The following is a 26,308-nucleotide window of genomic DNA, read 5'->3' as shown; positions in this document are numbered from 1 at the left end:
TTAATTCTTATCAACAGAAGCAAATGACTAGTTGATCACTTTTAAAAAACTTGTCCAATGAAAGCTTATGAATGTTCTTCAAAGAATAATTGCTGACACCCATACTAACATGAATAAAATCAGGAATATGACTTCTAGTTGAAAAACCAACAGAAGAAATTCTTAGAACCAGAAATAATTCACATTCTCTAGATATAATGGAGGGAGTATGTGAAACAATTGCAAGACTAAAACTTTTGCATCCCTCAAGAAACACCAGCAACTCCAGGAAAATGTTTATCAGAGCTCAAAAAACACAGCAATTCACAAAAATGCAACCCAGGCCCATACATAACAAACACTTATGTGTGAAAGACAGTCTTTAGACAACACAATGTCATAAACGTCTGAAGGCTTTTAAAAAAATTGCTCCTGACAAACATCACACACAAATATTGACCAAAATACAGATTTACAAAACTACATAATATCAAGATGACACAGGCCCTACATGATCTATGGGGAGGAAGAGGAAGAAAGGCACTGAGGGGGTGCAATACAGATGCATATACAAAGAGATATAAGGCAATCAACGCATGCGCTGGTGTGAACACTTACCTACCTACATTTGAATTTCAATGGTTCCAAGTTCTTCAGGTCACACTCATGGAAACTCCAAAGAATGGAGATCTGGAGAGAAGATCTTAAGTTGAAGAACCTTTATCCCCCTGAGTTTTAAGTTTAATGTTTAAAACATTGGTATAGACTAGGTTATAGATCCAGAAAAGTATGCTGTGAATTCCAGCAACTCAACTGTAAGTTATGTTGATCAATTACTAAAAATAAGTTCTTAAAAAGATTATAACATGTTTACCTTATTCCTAAGGCCCTTACAGACAATGTCATAATATTATTTTTAACTTATTGGTAAATAGGACTTAAGAAATTGTGTCAAAATAAAATACAATTCAAAATATAGTCTCTACATCAGTATGTACATTATTCATAGTATAAAGTTATGATATTGTTATCTATAAAGCCTTTAAAAAAACTCATTCTATAGTCAATGAATTATACATAACAGTCGAGACAGTAAAAACAAGAAAATATGTCTTGGTGAAAAATTCCAATATAATTGGCTTAAAAAAAAAAGCCTGCCTTTGACTAAATGGAACATCTGTATTTCCAAAACCAAAATATAAAAATTGAAGATAAAAACTGATGTAAGAGTGAGGTGACACATTGGATGTTAAGCAGGTTTCAGCTCTGTAACAATGAAAAGGAAACTGACATACAGCCACCAACAGAATGAGTAGTGTTAAAAACTTCACACACAAATGTGCAGGTACAAGTACAGTCTTCATTGTCAGTTTCATATTCTGTATCCTTTAGCTGATTGATCAGGAATGTGGAGTTTTATTCTAATCTAGTGTTGAGGATGTAAGACTCATTAGATTATTTACATGTGTTCAAAATCAACTTCAAATCAAATAAAGCCTTTTTTACACAAAACATGCACGTGCGTTTTGCACAAAGATTACCCTTTAATTCTCACACAGACACACACACAGATTTCAAAAAGAAAGGAAAAAAAAGGAGGAAATAAAGATCTTTTAGTATTTAGAACACTGGAGGTTCAAAACAACACATTTATTCAAAAAGTTCATTAAAAAAAGAATTCAGGGGCTGGGACTATAGCTCAGTGGTAGAGGGCTCACCTAGCACATGTGATGCCCTGGGTTTGATCCTCAGCACCATATAAAAATAAATAAATAAAATAAAAGCATTTTGTCCAAGTACACCTAAAAATAATTTTAAAAAAATTCAAAAATGTTTTCTGGATTCTGAAAATAAACTCTCCGCACTGCAAAACTTCCCATTGGTAACAGTTTTAAAGACTGATGACAAAATTACATGCATGAGAATAATGAAAAATAGCAGCAACAACCAAAATCTCCAAAGCACAAGATGTAAAAAATGCTTTTTTATTTTTCTTAGGAGATCTAACACAATACATTTTCTGTTCTCAATCCAAAATGATACCTAGTGAGTATGTCTTAATTTAGTAGGTAATTTTCCCCTACTTACTCAAGGTTAAATTATTTACTGCAGATCAACTCTTGTTATAATGAATAGTGCTGCAAATGACATTTCTTCACATACATCTACCCTGATTTTAAACTCAGTGCTTTCGCCTCAGGAAGAAAATGGTCTTTACAGTACTAGTCCTTTTTTCCATTCTCCCAAAAGGGCTACTAATAGTTGTTGCTTAAATAAATACCTTTTATTAGGAATACCAGTTTGCTCTAATAGGGCACGGATAAAATAATGTACACAAGTTTAAGTATACACCTGAATTTTTGTATAGTGAACTAAGCTAAATGCCAGATTAATTTATATCCCAACATGCATTCTATAAACATGTATTTTAAAACATAAATAGTCCTTAATTTTAAAATGATTATTGGCTTCTAAAATAAAAAATTCTAGTGACTCTGGACCATTTTATGATTTGGTTTTTACACTTTAAAATCACATTGTTATATACAATATATGAATTATGTTAAGAAGACACGTGTGCATAGCCAAAAAACTTTAAATTTCCTCTCAATCTCCTTGTTTTTCAAATAGTATTCAACTTTTTTTTTTCCAGTAAATGAAACAATATAGGAAGTTCAGTGTTAGACTTTATTTGTTGTTAAAAATCAGGATTGCTGATTTTTTATAAAGTTCATTTACACAATGATAACTTTCTGGTTTCAGTTTCTCTCTGAATGGACTTTTAAAGTGTATTAATTAGAGATGCATTGGTATTTGATCAAAATCTATTATTCACCTTGGCTTTTAGCTTCAGCACTTGAAAGGCCAAATGGCGGAACACTTATTTCACTGCCATTCCTGGAACCTAGATATTTGTGCATAAACAATGGTCATGTGCTTGATAATAATCATATTTCAACTAGTATAGCAACATAAATAATAAAAATAAGACCTAGTCTTTAAGATTTATTGTTATTATCTTAATATTCATTTCCAAACAAAAGTAAGCATTCCATGCACAGAAAAAATTTTCCCTATGTGCTTCATATATTGAAAATTATTGAATCAAATAAAATATAAATGTATATTATTTGAATATTAAAATGCTGCAATAATTAATGATGGATAAACTATAAAATATAAAAACCAAATCAAGCAGAACACAATATTCTCTTCAGAATTTACAACATAAATTGTTAGGAACTGGTTTTGATTTTAAATAAATTCCAGCCAAACAAGAAGTCTTTAATTAAAATGTCCAATTTGGAAACTCTTTATATATTTTGTCAAGTAAAAAAATAAAAATCAGAAAACCAACTTTGCTATCTCAAATTTTTACAATGAGTAAAATCTTTAAAATAATAACATCTATGATTAATCATCATCAATCCAGACATAAATCAAGTACAGGAAAGAAAACCATGTTAGAGAATGAGGAACCCCAACTATAGTTTGCTCCTCCACTTCCCTGGGTTAAAGACAGCATCTATGTAGTACTACAATGCCAAATGTGCTACCACTGCAGGAGCAATCTAGAGGATGACAATGCCAAGAAAGTATTGCTCCTGTGATTATGTAAGGCCAAACTTAAGTAGTAGGCTACGAAAAGTATTGACAAAATAACTACAATAACCATTTTATTTTTATGAGATAAAATTTTAGATTTCTGCATTTAGAAGTTTATTCTATAACAGTTAAAGCTGAATATTAAAGCCAATATTTGAACATGTAGAATTATACCAAAATGTGCATTTGATACACTTCTGCTAATAAACATGTTCTCAAGCTGTCCCTTAAAAGTATTGTTGTAGCAATAGTTTAGAAGAGTTGTGACTAAAAGCTAACCTAGTCTAACTGGTTAAACTTAGTAGGCAAAATTAGCAAGAGGCACCAGAGTAACTGCTTTCAGTGAAACTACTTTTTAACTATAACAGAACTTCAAGAATGCAACCTGCTTCAGTCAACTGATTAGAAAGCTTTGTTGGAGACAAAGTGAAAATTAAGAAATTTATTAACTAGCTTGTCTTTTTTTGTACAAAAGTAAATAAAGAACAAAAGTAAATAAAAAATAAAAAAGTATAACTTAAGTGCACAGTAAAATATTTAATGCACTTAAGTAATTTAACATACTAGAGTATTTTAATTTGATAAGCTGGGCTCTAAAAAATGTGAACTTAATATTAAGTACATCCCCCATGACTGTATAATCAGAAAAAAGACGAACAGAAAATCCATTAAAAACAGAATACTAGAAAATATCATTTAAAAAAGACGATTGCAAAGATACAATGTTACTTTTCGAATTTTTCCCCCTTAGAGTATGACAAAAAATTCTAATATTTATGAAATCCATGAAGTATCAGTTGGCTTGTACTCATAGTAAGTAAATTTTGGAAATAGTTCCTCACTCATGCAAATCAAATCATCTTTCTAAACATCTAACATTAGAGATGTTCCTGCTTACCTGCAATAAAGCTATACCAAAAATATAAAGAGAAATGTGTAGTACAGGTCAAAGTGCTTTTTAAAAGTTTTAAATCAATATAATTTCTTATTCATTTCTACTCCTTCAATTTTTCAAGTATGAAGAAAGTTAAATTAACCCAAGTTATTGTACCGGGTTCACTGGGAACATTAATAGTATGATTAAACATGTAAAATTATTGAAACAGCTGTCAAAATCAACTATGCATTAAATGATCTTTAAATTGGATACTTCACAGACCTAAATAACTGACTTTAAGTACTAAGTTTAATACTAAATATAAGTTGTTATCCTTCAATAACATACCCCATGAGTTACATTTCCTACATCACACAGATGGCTTCCCTTCAACTACATTTTTTGTTACCACAAGTCCATGCAGTGAATAAATGTGAAAACTACCATGAACTACCATGAAGGTATCTTAGAGAAATTTCAGGAAACCATAAAAACAACAAAAAAAAGGAAAAAAAATAGAAATTAGTTTTTCAAACATAGGATGTTAAGATAGTAGAGAAAAATTAGTTCAACTTGTAGAAACCATATATATGTATAAAATATAAATATATTATATATATATATCATATATCTACATATAAAAATACAAGTCAGATGAAGAAGCCATAGAGTATGAATATTATGTTAATATAGAAGAGATTCACTTTTATTTTGATATATCACATTTACTACTTCTACTTTTTTCTTATTGTATAGCTTATGTAAAACAATTAAGTTCAGTATTTATCGTTTATCATCATTTAAAACTTCCTTTAGATTTATAAAATACTTTCTTCCTATTTCGTGTCTCTAGCATAACTGTTATTAACAAAAAAATTACACTATCAATTACAGAGTTTTCCATTATTATTAATCATGGCCACCTGTAATATAACAATGCTTGACCATGAACAGAGGAAACCAGAACAAGGTATTATTCTGGTCTCCAAGTGCTCTGCTTAAGATTACATGCTTATTTCTACTCAAATCTGTTAACACATTTCAAGTATACATATGTAGACTTATCAAGTTTGTGAATCACCTATGTAAAATTTTTTACTTCAGTTTTGGAACTTGCTACCTGTTTTCAATGTTCCTTTCTGCTACTAGCATGGATCTGGATAGGAAATATAACTCTAATATACTGGGAAAGAATTTATAAGGCTTCTAACTTATTTAATGAAGAAACTGCTTTCCAATAACATATTTCTCTTCCAAGCCCTGATTTTGTTAATCAAAGTTTTAGTCAACACTAAGTATTCAGAAAATTCAACCAAGAAATATTTTCCAAACTATGCTCTAAAAGAGTATAATATAGATAAGTCCCTAACTTATGATGGCTGGACTTGAAGATTTTTTGTTTTTTGTTTTTTGCTTTATGATGGTGTGAATATAGCACAGAATCCCAACATCAGGAGTGTGTATGTATACATACACACACACACACACACACACACACACACACACACGACACTAATAAGAAAAACTCTAAATAAGCAGCAGAAAGGTCAGTAGAATAGAAGAAAGGGAGCAGGGATGATAGGAGAAGGAGGGAAGTGCTGGGGACTGAATTAGAGCAAATAATATTCCATACTTTTGTGATTCTGACAAAATGTATCCTAATGTTTTATATAACTAAAAAGAATCAATAAAAAAAAAAGAAGCACATTGTTGGAAGAAAGGAGCTTGAAAGTTTTCATCATAAAGAAATGATAAACAAGGGGATAGATATGTTTAACCTGATTTAAATACTGTACAATGTACATATGTATCAAAACATCACATCATATTCATAAATATGTACAATTTTAATGTTTTTATGCACCAGTTAATTTTTTTAAAAAAGATTAAAATCATTAAAAAAATACACGAATTCAGTGTGAGGCTATGAGAAAATATAAATTTTCATAGAACAGTTCTGGATAAGTAGTGGGTAGAAGCAAAGGAAAAAAAATCACTGTTGGGTGTGGACAAAATGGAAAAGGAAACTTAAGCATAAAATAATTTGGTGCTTTGCCAAAGTGCTACTTTTCAGGAGGAAAAATTCTTCATGAAACATTCTTTTTGAGGTGTGATTAGTAAAGATTACTTATTTGGCACAAAGTGGACACTGAATAATATTTGTTTAATCATAAAACATCAAAATAAAAATAGTTCAAACTTTTGAATATCTCCTGGGGGCAGTGGCTAATCCCTGTAATTCCAGGGACCAAGGGAATCTGAGGCAGGAAGATCAAAAGTTTGAGGTCCACCTCAGCAACTTAGTGACATACTGTCTCCAAATAAAATAAAAAGGGCTGGGGATATAGCTCAGTTGTGAAGTGCCCCTGTGAAGTGACAATTCACAGTAGTGCAAAAAAAAAAAAAAATCAAATCGTACAAAAATGAATAGTATTTTCATAATATACCTGCCTTATCTGTTTTCAGTAAATTTGTTTTACTCTCTATTCAAAGGATTTAAAAAGTGGATGTGTTCAGAGTTTCACTGTAAATATTGTAAGTATCTGTCCACTTTGAGGACTAATAAACTATCTGAAAATGTTTTCTTCAGGGAAAATGTTAGTGAAACTTTGTGAGTAGTTTCAGTACTATCTTATCTGTATGTTTAACCAATTTTATCCACGGAGCTAGAAACTCCCTAACTATGGACAAGGGTTAGGTTATTGGGCCCAAAGACACAGTTAATTTTTCTGTGGTAGTAGAAAGGAGGTATTTAACACTCATAAAATATACAGATGAATAGCAGTGGCTGTATACTGAAATTTAATGGTAAATCACATAAAAAGGAACTTCATGTGCTAGTGCTAATAAAAGTGCCTCCTGAGATTCATAATGCTCCATTTTTTGGAGGGGTATGTCAGTGACTCACCTAGGTGAACAGGATTAATATCTGATGTTCTAAGGAAGGCCTAAAAGTTAAGTCTTTAAAAACAAATTTTGGTGAAAAAAGTAAGTAAATAATAAATACAACAATAAAGGTGTTTAGCAGTCATGTAAAGTAAACTAAACAGGACATAAGTTAAAGCATTAAAAAGAAAATGATTCAGTTCACAAACTAAGAAGCTCATGACAAAACAGAAAAAGGAGACAGGGAAGACAACAGTTAAAAGTTTGGTGTTTGTTTCTTAAAAATACTAAAGATAATTTTTGTTTTATCTACTAAATTTTAAAAGGTAAATTCAATGTGCAATGCTTGTAACAAAAACACCATTTGCCCCATAATAATATGAGGAAAGTTAATATACCTTTCCAAAACATCCAGGTTATTTCTTGGGAATACCTGAACACTAGAACAAAGGCAACTCTTAAAAAAATTACACACACACACACACACACTATTCAAAGTCTGCATACTTTGCATTTTGTTAATCATCACATTCTCAGTACACTTTCCCATACACTGAAATTCTATTATAGGACATTCTACCACTTAGCACTTTTTCTACTTTTTCAAGTATCCAAGCTCAAATGAAGTTAAAAGGTAAGAAAGCAAGATGAATGACTGTCCAATGATTTCTTAATGCAATTCAGGTAGCTGTATACTAGGGTCAAATTTCATTTACCTAGGAGCTAGCAATTCATTTTGTAGATTACCTGAACTTTGTCCTTTCAGTTTCTCCTTTCACAGTTAAGGTATTTTCTCTTCAAAAAGGATTCACCAGAGAGGAAGAAAAATAGAAGTAACTGACCATATAAAGTTCACCAAATGTTATTAGTTCAAGTTTAATATGGTGGCCATTTCATTAATAAAAACTATTTTGTATTTTAGAATGGATAATTTTAAAATTTAGAGGTTTAAAACTGGTTGCCCTTGAGCAGGATGAGACTTAAATATAATTTCTATTTAGTCTGTACAATTAAAAAAAAAGAAACTCAACATTTAAAATTCATCTGTTGTATAAAAAAATCCAGATTTTCAGCTTCCTTCCTCCCCAAATAAAAATATTTGACAGTATTTGGCTAAACTGTAACACATTAACAGCTAACTAAATAGTAGTAGCTTTTCCCTTTAAATAAGACAAGGGCTCTTCGATCTGCCACAGTCCCCACAGCTCACTGTCAATAACAACTAATGTTATATGTCAGTAGTCATTTCTCAAAGTTTAACTTTTTTCTTTTTAGTTATTGAGAATACTTCTTTAGAGCCATAAGTACCAAAAGTTAAAAAAAAAAAAAGAAAAAAGAAAAATATACTGAGGGCCATGTACTTGTAGAACACATGAAAGTATAGTATCACACATTCATTAGGCAAATAAAATGTCTCTATAGAACGACAACAATGTAAAATGCCATTATGAAACCAACCAGAGAAAGACCTTATTTGGCTTACATGCCAGGAACATACTAGAATTTGAGTGTTTGAGCCACACAGTATTTCATATAAGATGATAAAAAATGAATGATATTTTTGACATAAAAGTGTTATGAATTTTTAATATCATTTTAATATTCATCTAATTAATCAAATAGGCCATCTTAAAATGGGTAAAAAGCTTTTAAAACTTGTTTACAAAGAAGAAACTGCTGTTTAAAAATACTTTATCCAATTTCTAAAATGAGCTAACTATAATTACTTTGAACTTTATTTTTCTAAAGCCAGATTTTATTAAAGAGTCTTTTTTCTTTGAAATAATTATCTAGAATAAAATAATTTTACTACTAAAGACAATTTTATGTCTTAAAGCTACTTCTGGCAGTAATAAAAGTAATAAACTTTTTAATATTGCTTATTTTAAAAACGTTCGCAGCAAGAAAGCTTAAACCAACCACAGCATTTTTTTTTTTTTTTTTTTTTAGGTTTGGGACTGATTAACAGCAGCCACCATTCAAATACTAGTCCCTTTTGGTGAATGAGACCATTTTGTAATTTTCAAACAATTTAACTTAATGTGAATTAATTATTAATTTTATATGCCCTTATGAATTCTTTGTTCATAATTTTTCAAAAATATTTGTTGTGATTATAATAAAAATGATTTTGAATTTTTCCCCCAGAGATAAAGCAAGTTTTCAGTTTTGTTTACCATTCTCATTGCTATAGTTCATCAGCATGCCACAAAAGACAGTCAAGAGCTTCTCATTGGCGGGATCTGTTATACTGCACAGTGACCTTAAATGGTCAATTACAATCTGTGCACCACCTGCTTGGTCAACTGCACTTCTGCCCTCATCTGTAAAACAAAGAGTTAAATTAAAAATAAAACAAAAAAAGAAATGTACCTTATAATTTCAAATACAAAACATAACAGAGTTTGTTATTCCTTATTTAGTGAGTAAGGAGAAAATAAACATAGGTGGGACACTTAATATGTCTTTTTTTGGGGGAAAAAAAAAGAACAAATACACATGGAAATGGGGGTGGGATGGGAAAAAGAGACAATCACTTTTTATTCTAAGAGAAAAAGATTATCCTTATTGTCATCATAAAGGAGCTTAAGGCATCTATCCTGAAGTTTATGCTGTGAAACTTATCACCCCCACCCTCATTACAAAAGACAATTCTGTGTAAGAAAAAAAAAGGAACTAAGTGATGTTCTTTGGTAGAAGTTTTTGTTCTCAGCTTGGAAATCATTAACTAAATCTTTTTATAAGTGGTGTTATATAGGACACAGTATAATTCAAGATCACAACATGTAATTTCTAAGTTTTAGTACCAGGGTCTTTTTAATAGCATTTTCTATTGTCCAGGAGCATATTCTCTCACTTTTTCATTCTTGGTTTGTATTTCAATACTCTTATTTCCCCTATTCCAGCTCATACCAAATATATTTCAGTATCACAATTAGTGTTCAAGCAATGGTCAAATATTCTCCATTATGTATACATCTACATTTCATAGAACAAATGTCATTTAACTGTTAGAACATATGAATAGCTTTGGAATATCTTCTAACCACTGAACGCTGAAATGGAAAGAGATAAAAGAAAGATGTCATCTTTCTAAATCTGACCTCCTTATATAAAATATGACAATCTCTAGAACAGTGCTGTCCAACAGAAATAAGTGAGCCAAATATGTAATCTAAACTTATCAATAGCCAAATTAAGAGTAAAAGAAAAAAGGTTAGAAATTAATTTTAATAAAATTTTATTTGATTTGATATATCTAAAATATCAACATGCAATGAATATATACATTATTAATGAAATATTTTATATTCTCTTCTTTGTAACAAATCTTCAATATCCATGTGTATTTTACTCTGATCTCAATTTAGACTAACTACTTCAGTTGCTCAATAGCCAAATTTTATGACTGGCTACCATAATGGACAGCTCAGCTATAGAAAGATAACAAAAGAATTTGTACAATAGCTCACAAGGTAGTTATAACTATTAAGTTAGTAAACAAAAGATTTTCATTTTCCTAATAAAAGGAATAATATTAAGATCATATCTTCATAAGTGATGCTGAATATCACTGAATTAGACAACAAAATTATAAATGATTTGTTATGGTATACACATGCTAATATTTCTCAGGGAAATAATTTTGCAAAGTTTTAAGGAAATTATCCTAAAATAATAAAATAGTTTTGTCTATTCAATTTCATACCATGTCTACTTAGTTTTATTGTACTGCTATAGACGCAGAACAGGACCCTATGCTCATTAGCTAATTAGATTACAGAAAATTCTTATATTGCCAAGGTAACTAGTTGATGAACCAGCCAAAATGTCATTTAAATCTCACTTAGAAATCTGATTTTCAAAGTTTCATTTTCCAATAAAATAAATAAAATAATCTAAGTTATTAGGCAATTTGGACATAGATGATGTCTCAGGAATGGGATTACCAATCTACACCCTTGACATTTAATAATACGAATGTACACTATCTCCCATTCTTAAACTGCAAGCTCCAATAGTGTTTGATTCTAATTGCTAAGGAAATATGGGCTTTCAAAATATAAACTGCACATGCTTAGGAAGAAATTTCAGAAAATAGCTAATTATTTTGTGAACCGAAAACAAAGTTTAGAAACAAAGTGGAGCCTATTTGATGTAAAATTTAAAAGCTAAACTAGCTTCCTATCAACACTAAGGCAGTCAATACTCCAAAATTCAATAATTTAATCAATTTTAAAACAAATTTACTCAACAAATTTGTAACGCAATAAATATGATCCTAACTACAATCAGAAGGTAAATTGCTTATTTGTGTTTCAGAGTCACAATGCTTTTCCTCTCACCTTCTCCTTCCATTCCTGTTTGAACTGTCTATAATATAGTACTTTATTCATGAGTCACTGAGAGTTGGTTACACAATATAAGTCTAACCTCTACATTAGGGAAATTATTACCAAATTGGAAAAGAAAAAGAAAACAAAGTACATATTACAATAGTTATCTGAGTTCATGAAATATTAACCACCACTGCAGGAATGTTTACACAGTTTCTTGGTTATTATCTTTTTTGACAAAACAGGGAAATAAAGTGAAAGAGGATTTTAGTAAAATAATTAATACACTCTAAGGATTCAAAGGAATTCATAAATAATGCTGTGTTCTTTTACCAAAATCATGATAGAATTTTAAATACATACCAGAACAATTGTTATTACATAGGTCCATATACACTGGTTATCTATAATCAAGGTAACTCCATATACCATAGTTATACTACCATATTATTACTGATTACTTAAAAATAATTTCTGAAAAGTTCATTATCATAAACTTTCATATTCCTGAATGAAGGTTCACTTTTGGCTTTTTTATAAGTAACATCAAACTTGTGAAGCATCCTGAGCCTACTATATGGTATAGATGGATCTTAATATTGGATATCCTAAACAGAAATTTTTGAGAAAGGTACCAAAGAATTTTTCAGAAATGAGTCTTTAAAAGTAGATTCTCAGTTAAGGCTCAGAAAGTGTTATTATCATGCTAACTAAATGGAAAAAGCAATAGACCTTTTAAAAAGAATTTTTAAAATTTTGTTGTTGATGGACCTTTATTTTATTTATTTATATGTGGTGCTGGCTATTAACAATACATTTTCCATCTTAATTTTTCATAATTATGAGGTATTGAAGAACAGCCTGCTACAGGTCATCCTACATTCTTTAAGAGGGAGGACCTGTCAGAGAAAGAAGTTTCCAGCATAAGTATGCTCTTTTTTAAACCAGATAACAGCAGAACTCTGCACTTCCATTATCTTTCTGTAACCAAAAGCGAGAAGCAATAAGATTTAAGCATTAAGGTTATGTCTTATGAATGAAGGGGAAAAGTATTACTAGCTGGTATTCTATTATCAGGTACTAACTATACAATAAGGGTGAGGAAAAGTCCTAAAAAGCAACCACTGGGTATAACTTTTATGTTATAGTGTATTCTGCTTTGGATTTACTTCCCTGAATATGCTGTCCTTATTCATGGACAGCAAATGCCTAACATGTAGTGGGCATTAGATATTATTTGAATGAATGGGGTTATTTGGCTAGATTTTGGTTAATTAACCACTGATCTTGAGGGCATGTGTATATGTTAGTGTGTAGGAGAAAACATAGGGGTGAAGAAGAATAATAAAAATCATTTACTTGTTTTACTCTGCTTTAAGTACCACTTGTTCTCTATATATTTAACTCTGCTTGTTTCCTGAACTCTATGGATGGAATTAAATATGGAATGAAATAAAATAGATTCATGTATTTACTGTTTTGTACCTAGCTTTTTCACTCAATATTATGTTTGTGAAATCCATCTGCTTTTTAAATGTTTCCTTGTTGAATAAAATTCACTATATAAATATAGCACAATATTTGTCAGTTCTTTAGATTTTTATTTGGGTTGTTCCTAGATTGGAGCCATTACTTGCAATGCATAGGCAGTAATGTTGGATCACAGTCTGTATGTCTTCCATATTGTGAATAATGACAAATGAGTTTCCAAAGACAAGTGTACTTTTCCTTCAGCAATGTGAGAGTTCTAGTAGCTCCACCCATTCACTACCCCTTAGTGTTCATTATTGAATTTTTAAAGCTTAGGCAATTTGATGGGTAAGGTTTAACCAAGCCCAGAACATACAGGTGCAAAGACTGGATGTCAGTTCCTTATTCTTTATTTTTAATAGGGCAGTAAATTTAATGTCAAGAGTAAATAATATGCATATATATTTTTAAAAGCGGCTTAAAAGTTGAGGAGGAAGAAGGCAGAGAGATAAACAGGAATACAGATACATAGGTATTAAAATCAAAAGAAAAAAATGAAAAGGAAGCCAAGTAGCTGGAGGAAACTAACAAGTCTTTGTATCATTAGACAGAAATAACTGTGGAACTTTCAATACCCATGCTTATAGAAAACTATTACATCAGCAAATACTCTGTGTGTTTTATAATTTCTATCAATATTGTTTTCTAAAAAGAGACATTAGAAGGCCCTAATCTTTGAAAGACTGAGGGGGAAAACTGAGGAGGAAGCACTCTTTGAAAATCTTAGCTCTACCACTTCTCAGCTGGGTGACTTTGGACAATTAGCTACTGAAAGTCTCTGACTTTCTATTTTCTCAGTTATAAATGAGGTGTAGTAAGACTTATATGAAATAAAACATAAAGGCTCTAATACAGTGTTTGGCATTTAGAAAGAACCAGATTATCAGTTCCCTTCCACCTCTCAGTTTAAGTCAGTCACTTTTGCCTCAATTGTCTACCAATAAGATGACAGTGAGTTCCAGAAGAATGCTTTTGAAATAAAACAAATCTGTAACCTGAAATAGCATATTTTCATCTGAAATTAATTTTTCAGAACATTAATGTTTTTATAGTTTAAAAATCTATATAATTTTCAGGCTGGCATCAAATACAAACAATACATTATACCTATACACAACTGATATTAGTTTTCCTTCCCTTTAATTATTTGTATAATAAATGGGGATGGATGTGTTGGGGCACTCCTGTAATCCCTGCAACACAGGAAAATGATGAAGGGGATCACAAAGTCTGAGGGCAGCCCAGCAACTTAGCGAAACTCTGCCTCAAAATAAAACAAAAAGGGCTGAGGATATATCTCAGTCATAGAGCTATAATAATGAGTTCAATCTCCAGTAACAAAAAATAAAACAAAACCAAAACAGTAATAGGATCCTGATTTCCTATGCACATATCCACTTAAATGACTTACTTCCAACCAGAAGTTAGGATCCTTCCTGACATCAGGAAAAGTTACCGAAGTGATGATTATGATGGACAACCACAGAAAATCACAAGTGCATGAGATTAGGAAACAGCAACAGCTGATCACACTGAAAAGAAATTTTTATCTAAATTTTGTTAAAAATTAAAATGAAGAAAGGTGAGAAAATTTTGTATGGATGAAGATACTACTGAATAAATTACCTTTTGTTTTTAAAGAAATGTTACTTCTAACATTCTAGAGTGTTCCTGTTTTTGTGCACTGGATCCTTCTCTCTGGATTTTATAAAAGTATCCTGCATATAATACTCTCCAAGTGTTAACAAAACTCCCTGTGCATATACACACATACACTACAGTAAGCACTTGGTGTCCTACACAATTAAAGACAATACATAGCTACAAATGCTTTTTAAAGTTACTGACAGCCAGAAGAATGAAAGCTAAGGCACTGAGGAGCTAGACTGTTAATTATTATTATTTTTTGTGGTACTAGAGTCTGAACCCAGATCCTGCACCTGCTAATCAAGTGCTTTACAGTGAGCCACATCCTCAGCCCTACAAATAACTTTTATTGGAAATATAGTGTAGGGGTAACCACATGGTGATTGGGGAGTTAAGAAGATAAATTAGAAAATACACTTTTTTTCTTATATTTTAACTTGGATTTGGCTGAAAGAAATCATAGTCAAGTATCAGCACTATGAAGTGGAGAGCCTGAACTCTAACTCAATGCTCCCTCAATGAACACTTTAAAAAAAAAATCTTTATTTTTTTAAATTGGCGATTGTAACTATACCTAATAGTGGGATTCACTATGCCATACCTATACATGCACATGATCTGCTCAATCTAAACACTATTTTAAAAAGTTCTATTGCCAGGCTCAGTGGTACAGCACTTGCCTAGTATGTGTGAAGCACTGGATTCGATTCTCAGCACCACATATAAATAAATAAAACAAAAGTCTATCAACAACAACAACAACAAAAATTTTTAAAAAACATTCTTTTTAAAAGGTCTATTGCCTTTTCCATTTAGTTAGCATGATAATAACACTTTCTGAGCCTTAACTGAGAATCTACTTTTAAAGACTCATTTCTGAAAAATTCTTTGGTATCTTTCTCAAAAAATTCTGTTTAGGATACCCAATATTAAGACCAATCTATACCGTACAATAGCTCTCTAAAATGCATACTCAACAGAAGGAAGTTGTCTGACAGAATGCATTTCACATCTAAACATTTCAGGGTTTGATGAAGTAAAATACAACACAATTTTCATATCCATATGTAAAGAGCCAGGCCTAGTGGTATGTGCATATAGTCTCAGTTACTCAGGAAGTTAAGATAGGAAGATTAAAAATTGTGCCCTATATGTGTAATAAGAATTGTAATGCTTTCCACTGCTGTTGTGTATTTAAAAAAAAAAAAAGATAGAAAGATCACTTGAACTCAGGAGTTGAGACCAGCCTATATAAAACAGTGAAACCCTATCTCAAAACAAAATACAAACATATCAAAACTCACAGAAAGTCATAAATCCATTCATTGAGATCTGTAAAACTCCTAGAGAATATGCTTTAGTGACAACATTTAGAAATGTAGCAAAATATGAACCAATTACATAATCTTTAACTTTATAAACTTATATGCTTAAAAACATGAACAAGCCCTTAACTGCTCTATACAGTCGATTCACACGTCTCTGTCACATTACTCATCGTCTATCCAAACTCACAGGTTTCTAAAGCTCTCTCCCTTTCCCAACTTCTGTATTCTTAATAGAAATCATGTTTTCTACTTCACGGAAAAATCAGAAAATATCAGGTTTAATCTTCTTCACTTTTTCACTCTCTTCACAATTAGACATGGAATCACATGCATTTTCCCCAATTTCTTTAGTTCAGTTATTGCTAATTAACAGTAAAAAAATTAACCTTATTCACAATAGCCTAAAAAAATTGTTAATGAATCTAACAAAAGAGGTGAAAGACCGCTACAATGAAAACTACAGAGCACTAAAGAAAGAAATTGAATGAGACCTTAGGAGATGGAAAGATCTCCCATGCTCATGGATAGGCAAAATTAATATTGTCAGAATAGCCATATTATCAAAAGCACTATACAGATTTAATGCAATTCCTATTAAAATCCCAATGACATTCTTCATAGAAATAGAAAAAGCAGTGGTGAAATTCATTTGGAAAAATAAAGACTCAGAATAGCCAAAATAATCCTTAGCAAGAAAAGTAAACCAGGAGGCATCATAATACTAACCTTAAATTATACTACAGAGCTATAGTAACAAAAATAGCATGGTATTGGCATCAAAACAGACACATAGACCAATGGTACAGGACAGAAAACAGAGACACACATAAATACAGTTATCTTATACTAGACAAAGGTGTCAAAAACATACACTGGAGAAAAGATAGCCTCTTCAACAAATGGTGCTGGGCAAACTGGAAATTCATATGTAGCTGAATGAAATTAAACCCCTCTCACCCTGTGCAAACTCAACTCAAAGCTGATCAAGGATGCAGGCATTAGACTAGAGACCCTGCGCCTAAAACAAGAAAAAGTAGGCCTAAATCTACATCCTATCAGCTTAGGAATTAACTTCCTTAATAAGATTCCTAAAGCGCAACAAATGGGATGGAATCAAACTAAAAACCTTTTTCACAGCAAAGGAAACAATCAAAAATGTGAACAGAGAGCATTCAAAATAGGAGAAAATCTTTACCACATTCACCTCAGAGAGAGCATTAATCTCCAGGATACACAAAGACTCAAAAAACTCACCACCAAAAGCAAATAATCCAATCAATAAATGGATAAAAGAAATGAACTAAAGAAGAACAATCAAACGATCAACAAATAAATGAAAAAAATGTTCAACATCTCCAGCAATTAGAGAAATGGAAATCAAAACTACATGGAGATTGCATCTCACTTCAGTCAGAATGGAAATTATGAAGAATACAATCAACAAGAAGTGTTAGCCAAAATGTGGGGGAGAAGGTACACTCATACACTGCTGGTGTGACTGCACACTGGTGCAACCACTCTGGAAAGCAGTATGAAGATTCCTCAGAAAACTTGGAATGGAACCACCATTTGACCCAGTTATTCCACTCCTTTTAGTTTATACCCAAAGGACTTAAAATCAGCATACTACTATGATGCAGCCACATCAATGTTTATAGCAGCTCAATTCACAATAGCTAAACTATAGAACCAACCTAGATGCTCTTCAACAGATGAATGGATAAAGAAAATGTGGTATATATACATATGATGGAATATTACTCAGCCATAAAGAAGAATGAATATGGCATTTGTTGGTAAATGGATGGAACTGGAGACTATCATGCTAAATGAAATAAGCCAATCCCCAAAATACCAAAAGCCGAATGTTTTCTCTGATATGCGGATGCTAACTCACAATGGGTTGGGGTTGGGGGTGTGGAAAAATAGAAGTGTTTGGGGTTAAACAAAGGGAAATGAAGGGAAGGAAGGGGGAATGGGAATAGGCAAGATAGTAGAATGAACCAGACATTACTATCCTGTGTGCATATATGGTTACATGACCAATGTATCTATATCTTGTACAACTGGAAGAATGAGAGCTTATACTCCATGTATGTAAAATATGTCAAAATACATTCTACTATCATGCCCAACTAATTATAACAAATAAAAAATATTTTAACAAAATTGGCAAGAAGGAATAACCCATGGTTTATTCTGGGTCAAGGAACCCTCGACATCATTCCATTTATTTTCTTCTTTAAAATGAGTGTGATTTTTATTGTTCTTTTTTTAAACTGGTTAAAAATATCTGTTTTCAAAAAATATACATACCTGTATTCATTATTTTAAAAAAATCAAATGACAGAAGTTCAAAGAACAAAATATATGCTAGTTGAAATAAACAATTTAGAGATACCACTTTAAAAAAAAAAGAACAGAAAGTGAACTGATTTACTTTAAAGAAAAGGCAAAACTTTCAACTTAGATTTTTTTTTCTTAATATGAGGGATTGAACTCAGTGGTAATTTACTACTGAGTGACATTCCCAGTCTTTTCTTTGAGGCAGGGTCTCACTAAATTGCTGAAGCTGGCCTTAAACTTGTGATCCTCCTGTCTTAGTTCCCAAGTCACTGAGATTATAGGCATGTGTCACTGCGCTTGGCAAGACTTTTCAAGTAAAGAAAACTGTACACATTCATAGGCTAAGGTTTGTAAGAAACTGAGTGGAAAGAGTACTTGATGAAATTCTGGGATGAGTCCTAGATGTCCAAAGGAATTTTAATTTCTTTGCTATCTAAGATTTGAAATATTAACTAAAAAATATCAGTAAGGTAGAAATTTTTAATATTAGTAAAGTTGTTATGCCATTGAAGTAATGACTTATAAAATAACGATAAGGTCTCTAACTTCTGGATTTTGACAAATTAGACTATAAAAAACCTTTTAATATTTTTCAATTTCCTGATCTGGGAAAGGGGGAAGCAGAAGCAGTTGACTGATGAGTTTTTTTTTTTGTTTTTGTTTTTTTAGCTCTACGGCTCTCATATCTGTCTTCTGTCTGATACCATTTTGTGCATACAGAAAATATTTTTACTATATATAGCCAGTGGTTTGCTTTAGTGGAAACCTTCAAATATTGGTATTTAAGCTTCCCTATTATTAATCATTATAATTCATACTTATTTTTATTTTTTCCAATTATTACTAGAAACCATAAGGTCTTGTGGCAAAGTAAGCAGAAATCTTTCTTCAAGGTAAGCTAGAAAGCTGGATTTAAAAATTTTCCCTGGTGAGTCATGAAAAATTATACTGTCCAGAATAATTTTTATGTGTTCTTTGTTATCTTTAAAAAAACCCTGACATTTAATTTTTAAATTTTTTTATGGTGCTAGGAATGGAACCCAGGGCCTTGTGCATTCCAGTGGACAAATATTCTACCACTGAGCCATGTCCCAAGCCCTGAAGTATTCTTTCTTAGTAAGAATACATGCTTAAAGTCAAAGTGTTACAATTTATGTCCTAATCATCTACTAGTATTAGATTTTAAAAGTGATGGACACTATAAAGATGCCATAAAATTTATTTTAATTGAGTTCCTCATGCTTTGCCTTCAGACTCCATTGCTGTGCCACTTTTTAACCTCTAAGAATAGCTTATTTTGACAGATTTTAAACATGTATAATATATATTCTAGACAAGAACTTCAAAACAATAGACACAAATTATACTCATTTTCAATAGAAGGACACAAATACTACTTAGTTTTTAAAAGTCAATACCAGTCAATTTTTAAAACCGAGATTGGAATCCTAGATTTTTAACTTCAAAGAGTCTATTAGTTCTCAGCACACAGCAGCCACGTTACAAAATTCAGAGGTCTTAAAAAGCTAAATAAAAAATATTATTTAAAAATCCCCAAACTATGCCATCATGATTTAAGAGAATGGTTAAATTATTTAATTTCACCAAAATTCTGTGTGCCAAATATTCCAAATAAGAGGCAAATGAGATGGGATTGGTAAATGTTTTCCTTAAAATGTGATTTTAAATTTAGACTATTAGTTGCTATCTTTAAATTTACCTGAATTAAAAAGGAATCAATTATCAAAATTCTTCCTAAAACATTAAAATAAAAATGTACAACACAGAGATTTATTCATTAGAATATCTTCTTAACATGACTTTTTAGATTTGGTACTTTAATATTTTTATCTGTATAAGATATTGCTACTAATATGGGACAGACATCATTCCTACTCCTTATAGATCAAACTGTGTTGCTCAAGAATATATTTTTAAGTCCTACCTGCTAGTACCTCCTTAGAATGTGATATAATTTGGACACAAGGTTACTACAGATGTAATAATTTAAGATGAGGTCATACTCCAGTAGGGTAGGTCCTTAATCCAATATGATTGATGTCCTTGTAACAAGAGGAGAAAGATGCAAAAGGAAGCCCGTGTGACAGAGGCAGAGAGATCAGGCAGAGACTAGGGTCATGCTTCCAAAAGCCAAGGAACACCAGTGGCCATCAGAAACTAAGACCAGGGGAAAAAGCCTCTTCTACAGGTTTCAGAGGGAACAAGATTCTGATAACATCTTGATTTTGGACTTATTGCCTCTGGTGCTTGTAAAACAATACATTTCTCCTGTTTTAAGCAATCAATTTGTAGTACTTGGTTAAATACAGGAGCCCTAGGAAACTAATATAGTGCTCTATATAAACAACATGAAATATTCAAACTTCACATTTTTAAAAAGCGTATTGTTTAGAAATTATTTTTTTTTACTCTGCAGGTTCACAGGAATAGTGATGGATGCTCTGTATAGAAATAAAAAATAAGATGGCTGCAGTTTAGTCAAAGAGACAGAGAGCAAAACCACTTCTCCAAGCCTCAGAATCACATTTTGACAGGGTACAGTTTACTTCACAGATTCAAATTCCTCAATCTAACTTCAGATAAAGAATGTTGTTTGAAAACAAAAACAAAAACAAAAACAAACTGCGCTTACAAGACCTCACATTGTGACAGCTGTCTATCCTGGGCTGTCTATCTGCTTACTTATGACTTCTGAAGACTCACTGCTTATTGACAACCCCCTGGGGACAGCCTCCTACAATCAATGATGTGTAGTTTAAAGTACGAACAGACCTTCAGCACCAAACTACATCCATTCCAAACTCTGTGATAAACAGAACCAACCAAAAATTATTTAAAACAAGTTACTTCACCTCACTCCATTGTCTCTTTTTTTTCCCTTGAAAAACCCAGTCCTTCTGACCCTTGATGGAACATTTGTTTCTTTTCCATCTGAATCTGTGTCTTCAGATTTGAAACTCCATTCAATGTATTCTGTGTTTGTTTTTATTTTAATATCATTTATGATGTCTTGATTATATCTGCATGGTTCTTGTAAAGAGCAGTCCACCAATGGGAAAGGAGCAAAAACAAAGGAGCACCTGTGGTTGCAGGCGTGCATGAATGACTAACTGCTGAAGGGAAAGCAGGAATACTAAGAAAGAGGACCTAAGTACAAGGTAAGAGTGGCCCTGTAGAAAAGGAATTTGAAGAAGATACCACACTGATGTAGAGTTAATTACAACAAAATGTGGATTAAGTATTTTTATTCTTAAACCAGTGCTCAAGTTTGAAACCTGGGGTGTTTTACCACTGAGCTGCATACCCAGCCCTATTTAATTTTTTATTTTGAGACAGGGTCTTGCTAAATTGCTGAGGTTGGCCACAAACTTGTGATCCTCTTGCCTCAGCCTCCCAAATTGCTGGGATTACAAGTGTGTGCCACTATGGCTGTCTCTAACTCAACTCTTGACTAGATTGGCTTGACCTCTACCCCACATAAAGAGCCAAACATCAAAAGAATGGTGATCATTTCCAGAGGTTATATACAGTTAATCTCAATCTATATTGCTTTTCTACATAGAGTATTCAGCATCCAATAAGAAGTTGAGATTTGTTTTTAAAAGAGAAGGTAAAATCCCAGAGTCAAAAGATGAAACAACTAACAAAACCAAATTCAAAGGTGAGCCATATGTTAAAATTATCTGACAGGGCTTTATAATCAATATATTTAAGAATCTAGTAGGAGAAGTGAATAACATCCATGAACAGATGTTGGATTTTAGAGAAAAATGGGGATTCTGTCAGAGTTAAATGGAAATATTTGCAAAAAACACAATATCAAAGATAAAGAATTTCTCCAATGGGCTGAATAGGAGGGTCAGAAAAACCAAGGAAAGAATCAATGAATTTGTAGAATAAGAGAAATAATTCACTGGGCACAGTGGTACAGGCCTGTAATCCCAGCTACTTGGTAGTGTAAGGCAGGAGAATCACAAGTTCAAGTCCAAATTCAGCAACTCAGTGAGACTCTGTCTTAAGATAAAATAAAATGGGCTGGGGATATAGCTCAGTGTATAGGACTTTCCTAGCATGTGCAAGGTACTAAGTTTAATCTCTGAGAGTGGGGATTGGAGGGGGAGAGAGAGAGATTGATTATAAAAGCTAAAACATGAAGACACAAAAACAATGGGGCAAGGGGACCTAGAGCACCCATGAGATGAAGGAACATAGTGAATAATGTAGACATAAATGAGACTGCAGAAGTGATTGGGGATAGAAGAAATATATGCAGATTTAACCACTGAAAATTTTCAAATATAGTGAAAGACATCATCCAGAGAACCCCAAGCAAAGCCAATAAGACAATTAGACATATCTACACATATCACAGCCAAGGTGCTAAAAACCAAAAGGAGAATTTCTTGAAGGCAAACCACAGGAAAAAAGAAACATTTATTATAGAAGAACAAAAACAAGAAATACAGTACATTTCTCATATGGAATTATACAAGATTGAAGTTAATGGAATAGCATGTAACTTACAACCCAGAATTATATACCCAGTTGGGGGAAAAATCTTTAATAAGATGAAGTAAAACTTTCTTTCTCTTTCACCTACCCTGCTTTCATCTTCATTTTTAATTAGCACTAGGATTGAACCTAGGTGTGCATTCCCAGTCCTTTTTATTTTGAAATAGGGCCTTGCTAACTTGCTGAGGATGACTTTGAACTTGTGATCCTCCTACCTCACCCTCCAGAGCCACTGGGATTACAGGTGTACACAACTATGCCTGGCTTGAAGTAAAAACTTTTCAACTACAAAAAAGCTGAGAGAAGTCATTGCTGATAAACTTATTATGTATAATTTATTAATGTAAGTTTTTCAGGCAGAAGACTTACAATATTAGACAAAAAATGTGGATCTACCCAAAGACTAAAAATGCACTGAAAATAATTAAAATGAAAATAACTATAAAGAGTTTTTCTCTTAAAGACTATATAAAGTAAAAATATGAATGTATTAGGTTTCTAATATATATGAAAATAACAACACAAAGCATGGGAGAGTAGAACTGGAATTACAGTTATAAGGTTTTTAAACTTCATGTGATGTGACAATATTTGATGATAAGCTGAAATAATTTAAAGATATATTTTGTGAACCACATGGAAACCAGTACAAAATTAGAAGGAGTTTAATAAGCCAATAATGGAGATAAATAGGGAAAAAAATCCAAAAGAAGACAGAAAAAGAGGGGGAAAGAAACAAAGAGTAGTTTTGACTATCAGGAAACAACAAGAAGGTGGTGGATTTCAAATCTAAACCTCTCTCTTAAGAGGTAGATATAGAAAAACAAAGAAAGGGGGGGAAAGGGTAGCAATATTCAGATAGGATTTTACAAAAAAGGATCCAATCATGCTGTCAATATTAAAAGTAAAAGGACATATCATGCAAAAGTAAAAAGATGTATCACGCAAACTCAAATCAAAGGAAAATTGGTATATCTGTATTGTCAGACGTAGTAGTTATCAAAACCGGCAATATTACTAGGGATAAGAGTGACTTTACACATAATATGCGGTTAATTTAGGAAAAGAATATGACAATTCTAAATGTATATTCATCCATAAATACAAAATATATGAAACAGATCCTAGGCTGACGTGGTGAAGATTTGGGCCTATTGTTTTCTTCAAATGGATTTCTAGATTTGCCAGCACCATTTGTTGAATAGGCTATCTTTTCTCCAGTGAATGTTTTTGGCACCCTTGTCTGGTAAGAGATAACCGTATTTATTTGGGTTTGTCTCTGTGTCCTCTTTCTGTACCATTGGCCTACAAGTCTATTTTGGTGCCAATTTTGGTGCCATTTTTGTTACTAAAGCTCTAGAGTATAGTTTAAGGTCTGGTATTATGATGCCTCCTGCTTCACTTTTCTTGTTAAGGATTGCTTTAGCTATTCTGGTCTCTTATTTTTCCAAATATATTTCATGATTGCTTTTTCTATTTCTGTTTAGAATGTCATTGGGATTTTAACAGAAATTGCATTAAATCTATATAGTGCTTTTGGTAGTGTGGCCATTTTGACAATATTAATTCTGCCTGTCTAGGAGCATAGGAGCATGAGAGATCTATCTTCTGAGGTTTTTTTTTTCAATTTCTTTCTTTAGCATTCTATAGTTTTCATTGTAGAGGTCTTTCACCTCCTTTGTTAGATTGATTCCCTGGTATTTTATGTTTTTTGAGGCTATTGTGAATGGAGCATTTTTCCTAATTTCTCTTTCAGTGGATTCATTACTTATGTATAGAAATGCATTTGATTTATGGGTGCTGATCTTATATCCTGCTACTTGCTGAATTCACTTATTAGTTTTAGAAGTTTTCCAGTGGAATTTTTTGGATCTTCTAGATATAGAATCATGTCATCAGAAAATAGTGATAGCTTGTGTTCTTTACCTATTTATATCCCTTTAATTTCTTTCTTTTGTCTAATTGCTTTGGCTAGAGTTTCAAGGATGATGTTGAATAGAAATGGTAAAAGAGGACATCTTTTTCTTGTTCCAGTTTTTAGCCAGAATGCTATCAATTTTTCTCCATTTAGAATGATGCTGGTCTTGGGTTTAGCATATATAACTTTTACAATGTTGAGGTATGTTCCTACTATTCCTAGTTTTTCTAGTGTTTTGAACATGAAGGTGTGCTGTATTTTGTCAAATGCTTTATCTGCATCTATTGAGATGATCATATTATTCTTGTTTTTAAGTCTATTAATACAATGAATTATGTTTACTGATTTCCGTATGTTGAACCAACCCTGCATCCCTGGAATGAATCCACTTGATCGTGGGGCACTATCTTTTTAATATGTTTTTGTAGGCGATTTGCCAGAATTTTATTGAGAATTTTTGCATCTATGTTCATTAGAGATATTGGTCTGAAGTTTTCTTTCCTTGATGTGTCTTTGTCTGGATTTGATATTAGGGTGATATTAGCCTCATAGAATGAGTTTAGAAGGGTTCCCTCCTTTTCTATTTCATGAAATACTTTGAAGACTTCCTTAACAAGACTCCTAAAGCACAAGAAGTAAAATCAAGAATCAATAAATGGGATGGATTCAAATTAAAAAGCTTCTTCTTAGCTAAGGAAACAATTAATAATGCACCTCTGATAAAGCATTAATCTCTAGTATATATAAAGAACTCAAAAAACTTAACACCAAAAACCAAATAACCCAATCAATAAATGAACTAAGGAACTGAACAGACACTTCACAGAAGAAGAAATACAATTGATCAACAAATATATGAAAAAGTGTTCGCCGTCTCTAGCAATTAGAGAAATGCAAATCAAAACTACTCTAAGAGGGCTGGGGTTGTAGCTCAGCGGTACACCGTTAGCCTAGCATGTGCAAGGCCCTGGGTTCAATCTTCAGCACCACATAAAAATAAATAAACAAAATAAAGGTTAAAACCAAAACAAAACAACTACTCTAAGAGTTTATCTCACTCCTGTCAGAATAGCAATCATCAAGAATACAGGCACCAATAAATGTTGGCGAGGATGTAGTGAAAAAATGTACACTCATACACTGCTGGTGGGACTGCAAATTGGGGCAGCCACTATGGAAAGCAGTATGGAGATTCCTCGGAAAATTGGGAATGAAACCACCATTTGACCTAGCTATCCCACTCTAGGTTTATACCCAAAGGACTTAAAATCAGCATACTATAGTGACGCAGCCACATCAATGTTTACAGCAGTTCAATTCA

At 32.1% G+C, this 26,308-nt stretch overlaps 1 protein-coding gene across 6 annotated transcripts in view; it reads right to left on the bottom strand.

Moving 5' to 3' along the window:
* Window positions 1-26,308, bottom strand: part of Rap1gds1 (Rap1 GTPase-GDP dissociation stimulator 1) — a 148,016-nt gene that overhangs the window by 47,639 nt on the left and 74,069 nt on the right. For 4 of the 6 annotated variants that reach the window (XR_003301967.2, XM_026402008.2, XM_026402009.2 and 1 more), the window contains exon 5: window positions 9,526-9,672. The exons of the other annotated variants lie outside the window; for them this stretch is intronic. Coding sequence is in view for 3 of the 4 variants with exons in the window: in XM_026402008.2 (XP_026257793.1) it covers window positions 9,526-9,672 (147 nt within the window). In the remaining variant the exon portion in view is untranslated. The remainder of the gene's footprint in view (window positions 1-9,525; window positions 9,673-26,308) is intronic. 6 annotated transcript variants of the gene reach the window in all.

The sequence above is a fragment of the Urocitellus parryii genome, chromosome 10, assembly GCF_045843805.1.
Source record: "Urocitellus parryii isolate mUroPar1 chromosome 10, mUroPar1.hap1, whole genome shotgun sequence".
NCBI lineage: Eukaryota > Metazoa > Chordata > Mammalia > Rodentia > Sciuridae > Urocitellus > Urocitellus parryii.
The sequence above is the reverse complement of the archived record's forward strand: the minus strand, read 5'-3'. Positions and strand labels throughout refer to the sequence as shown.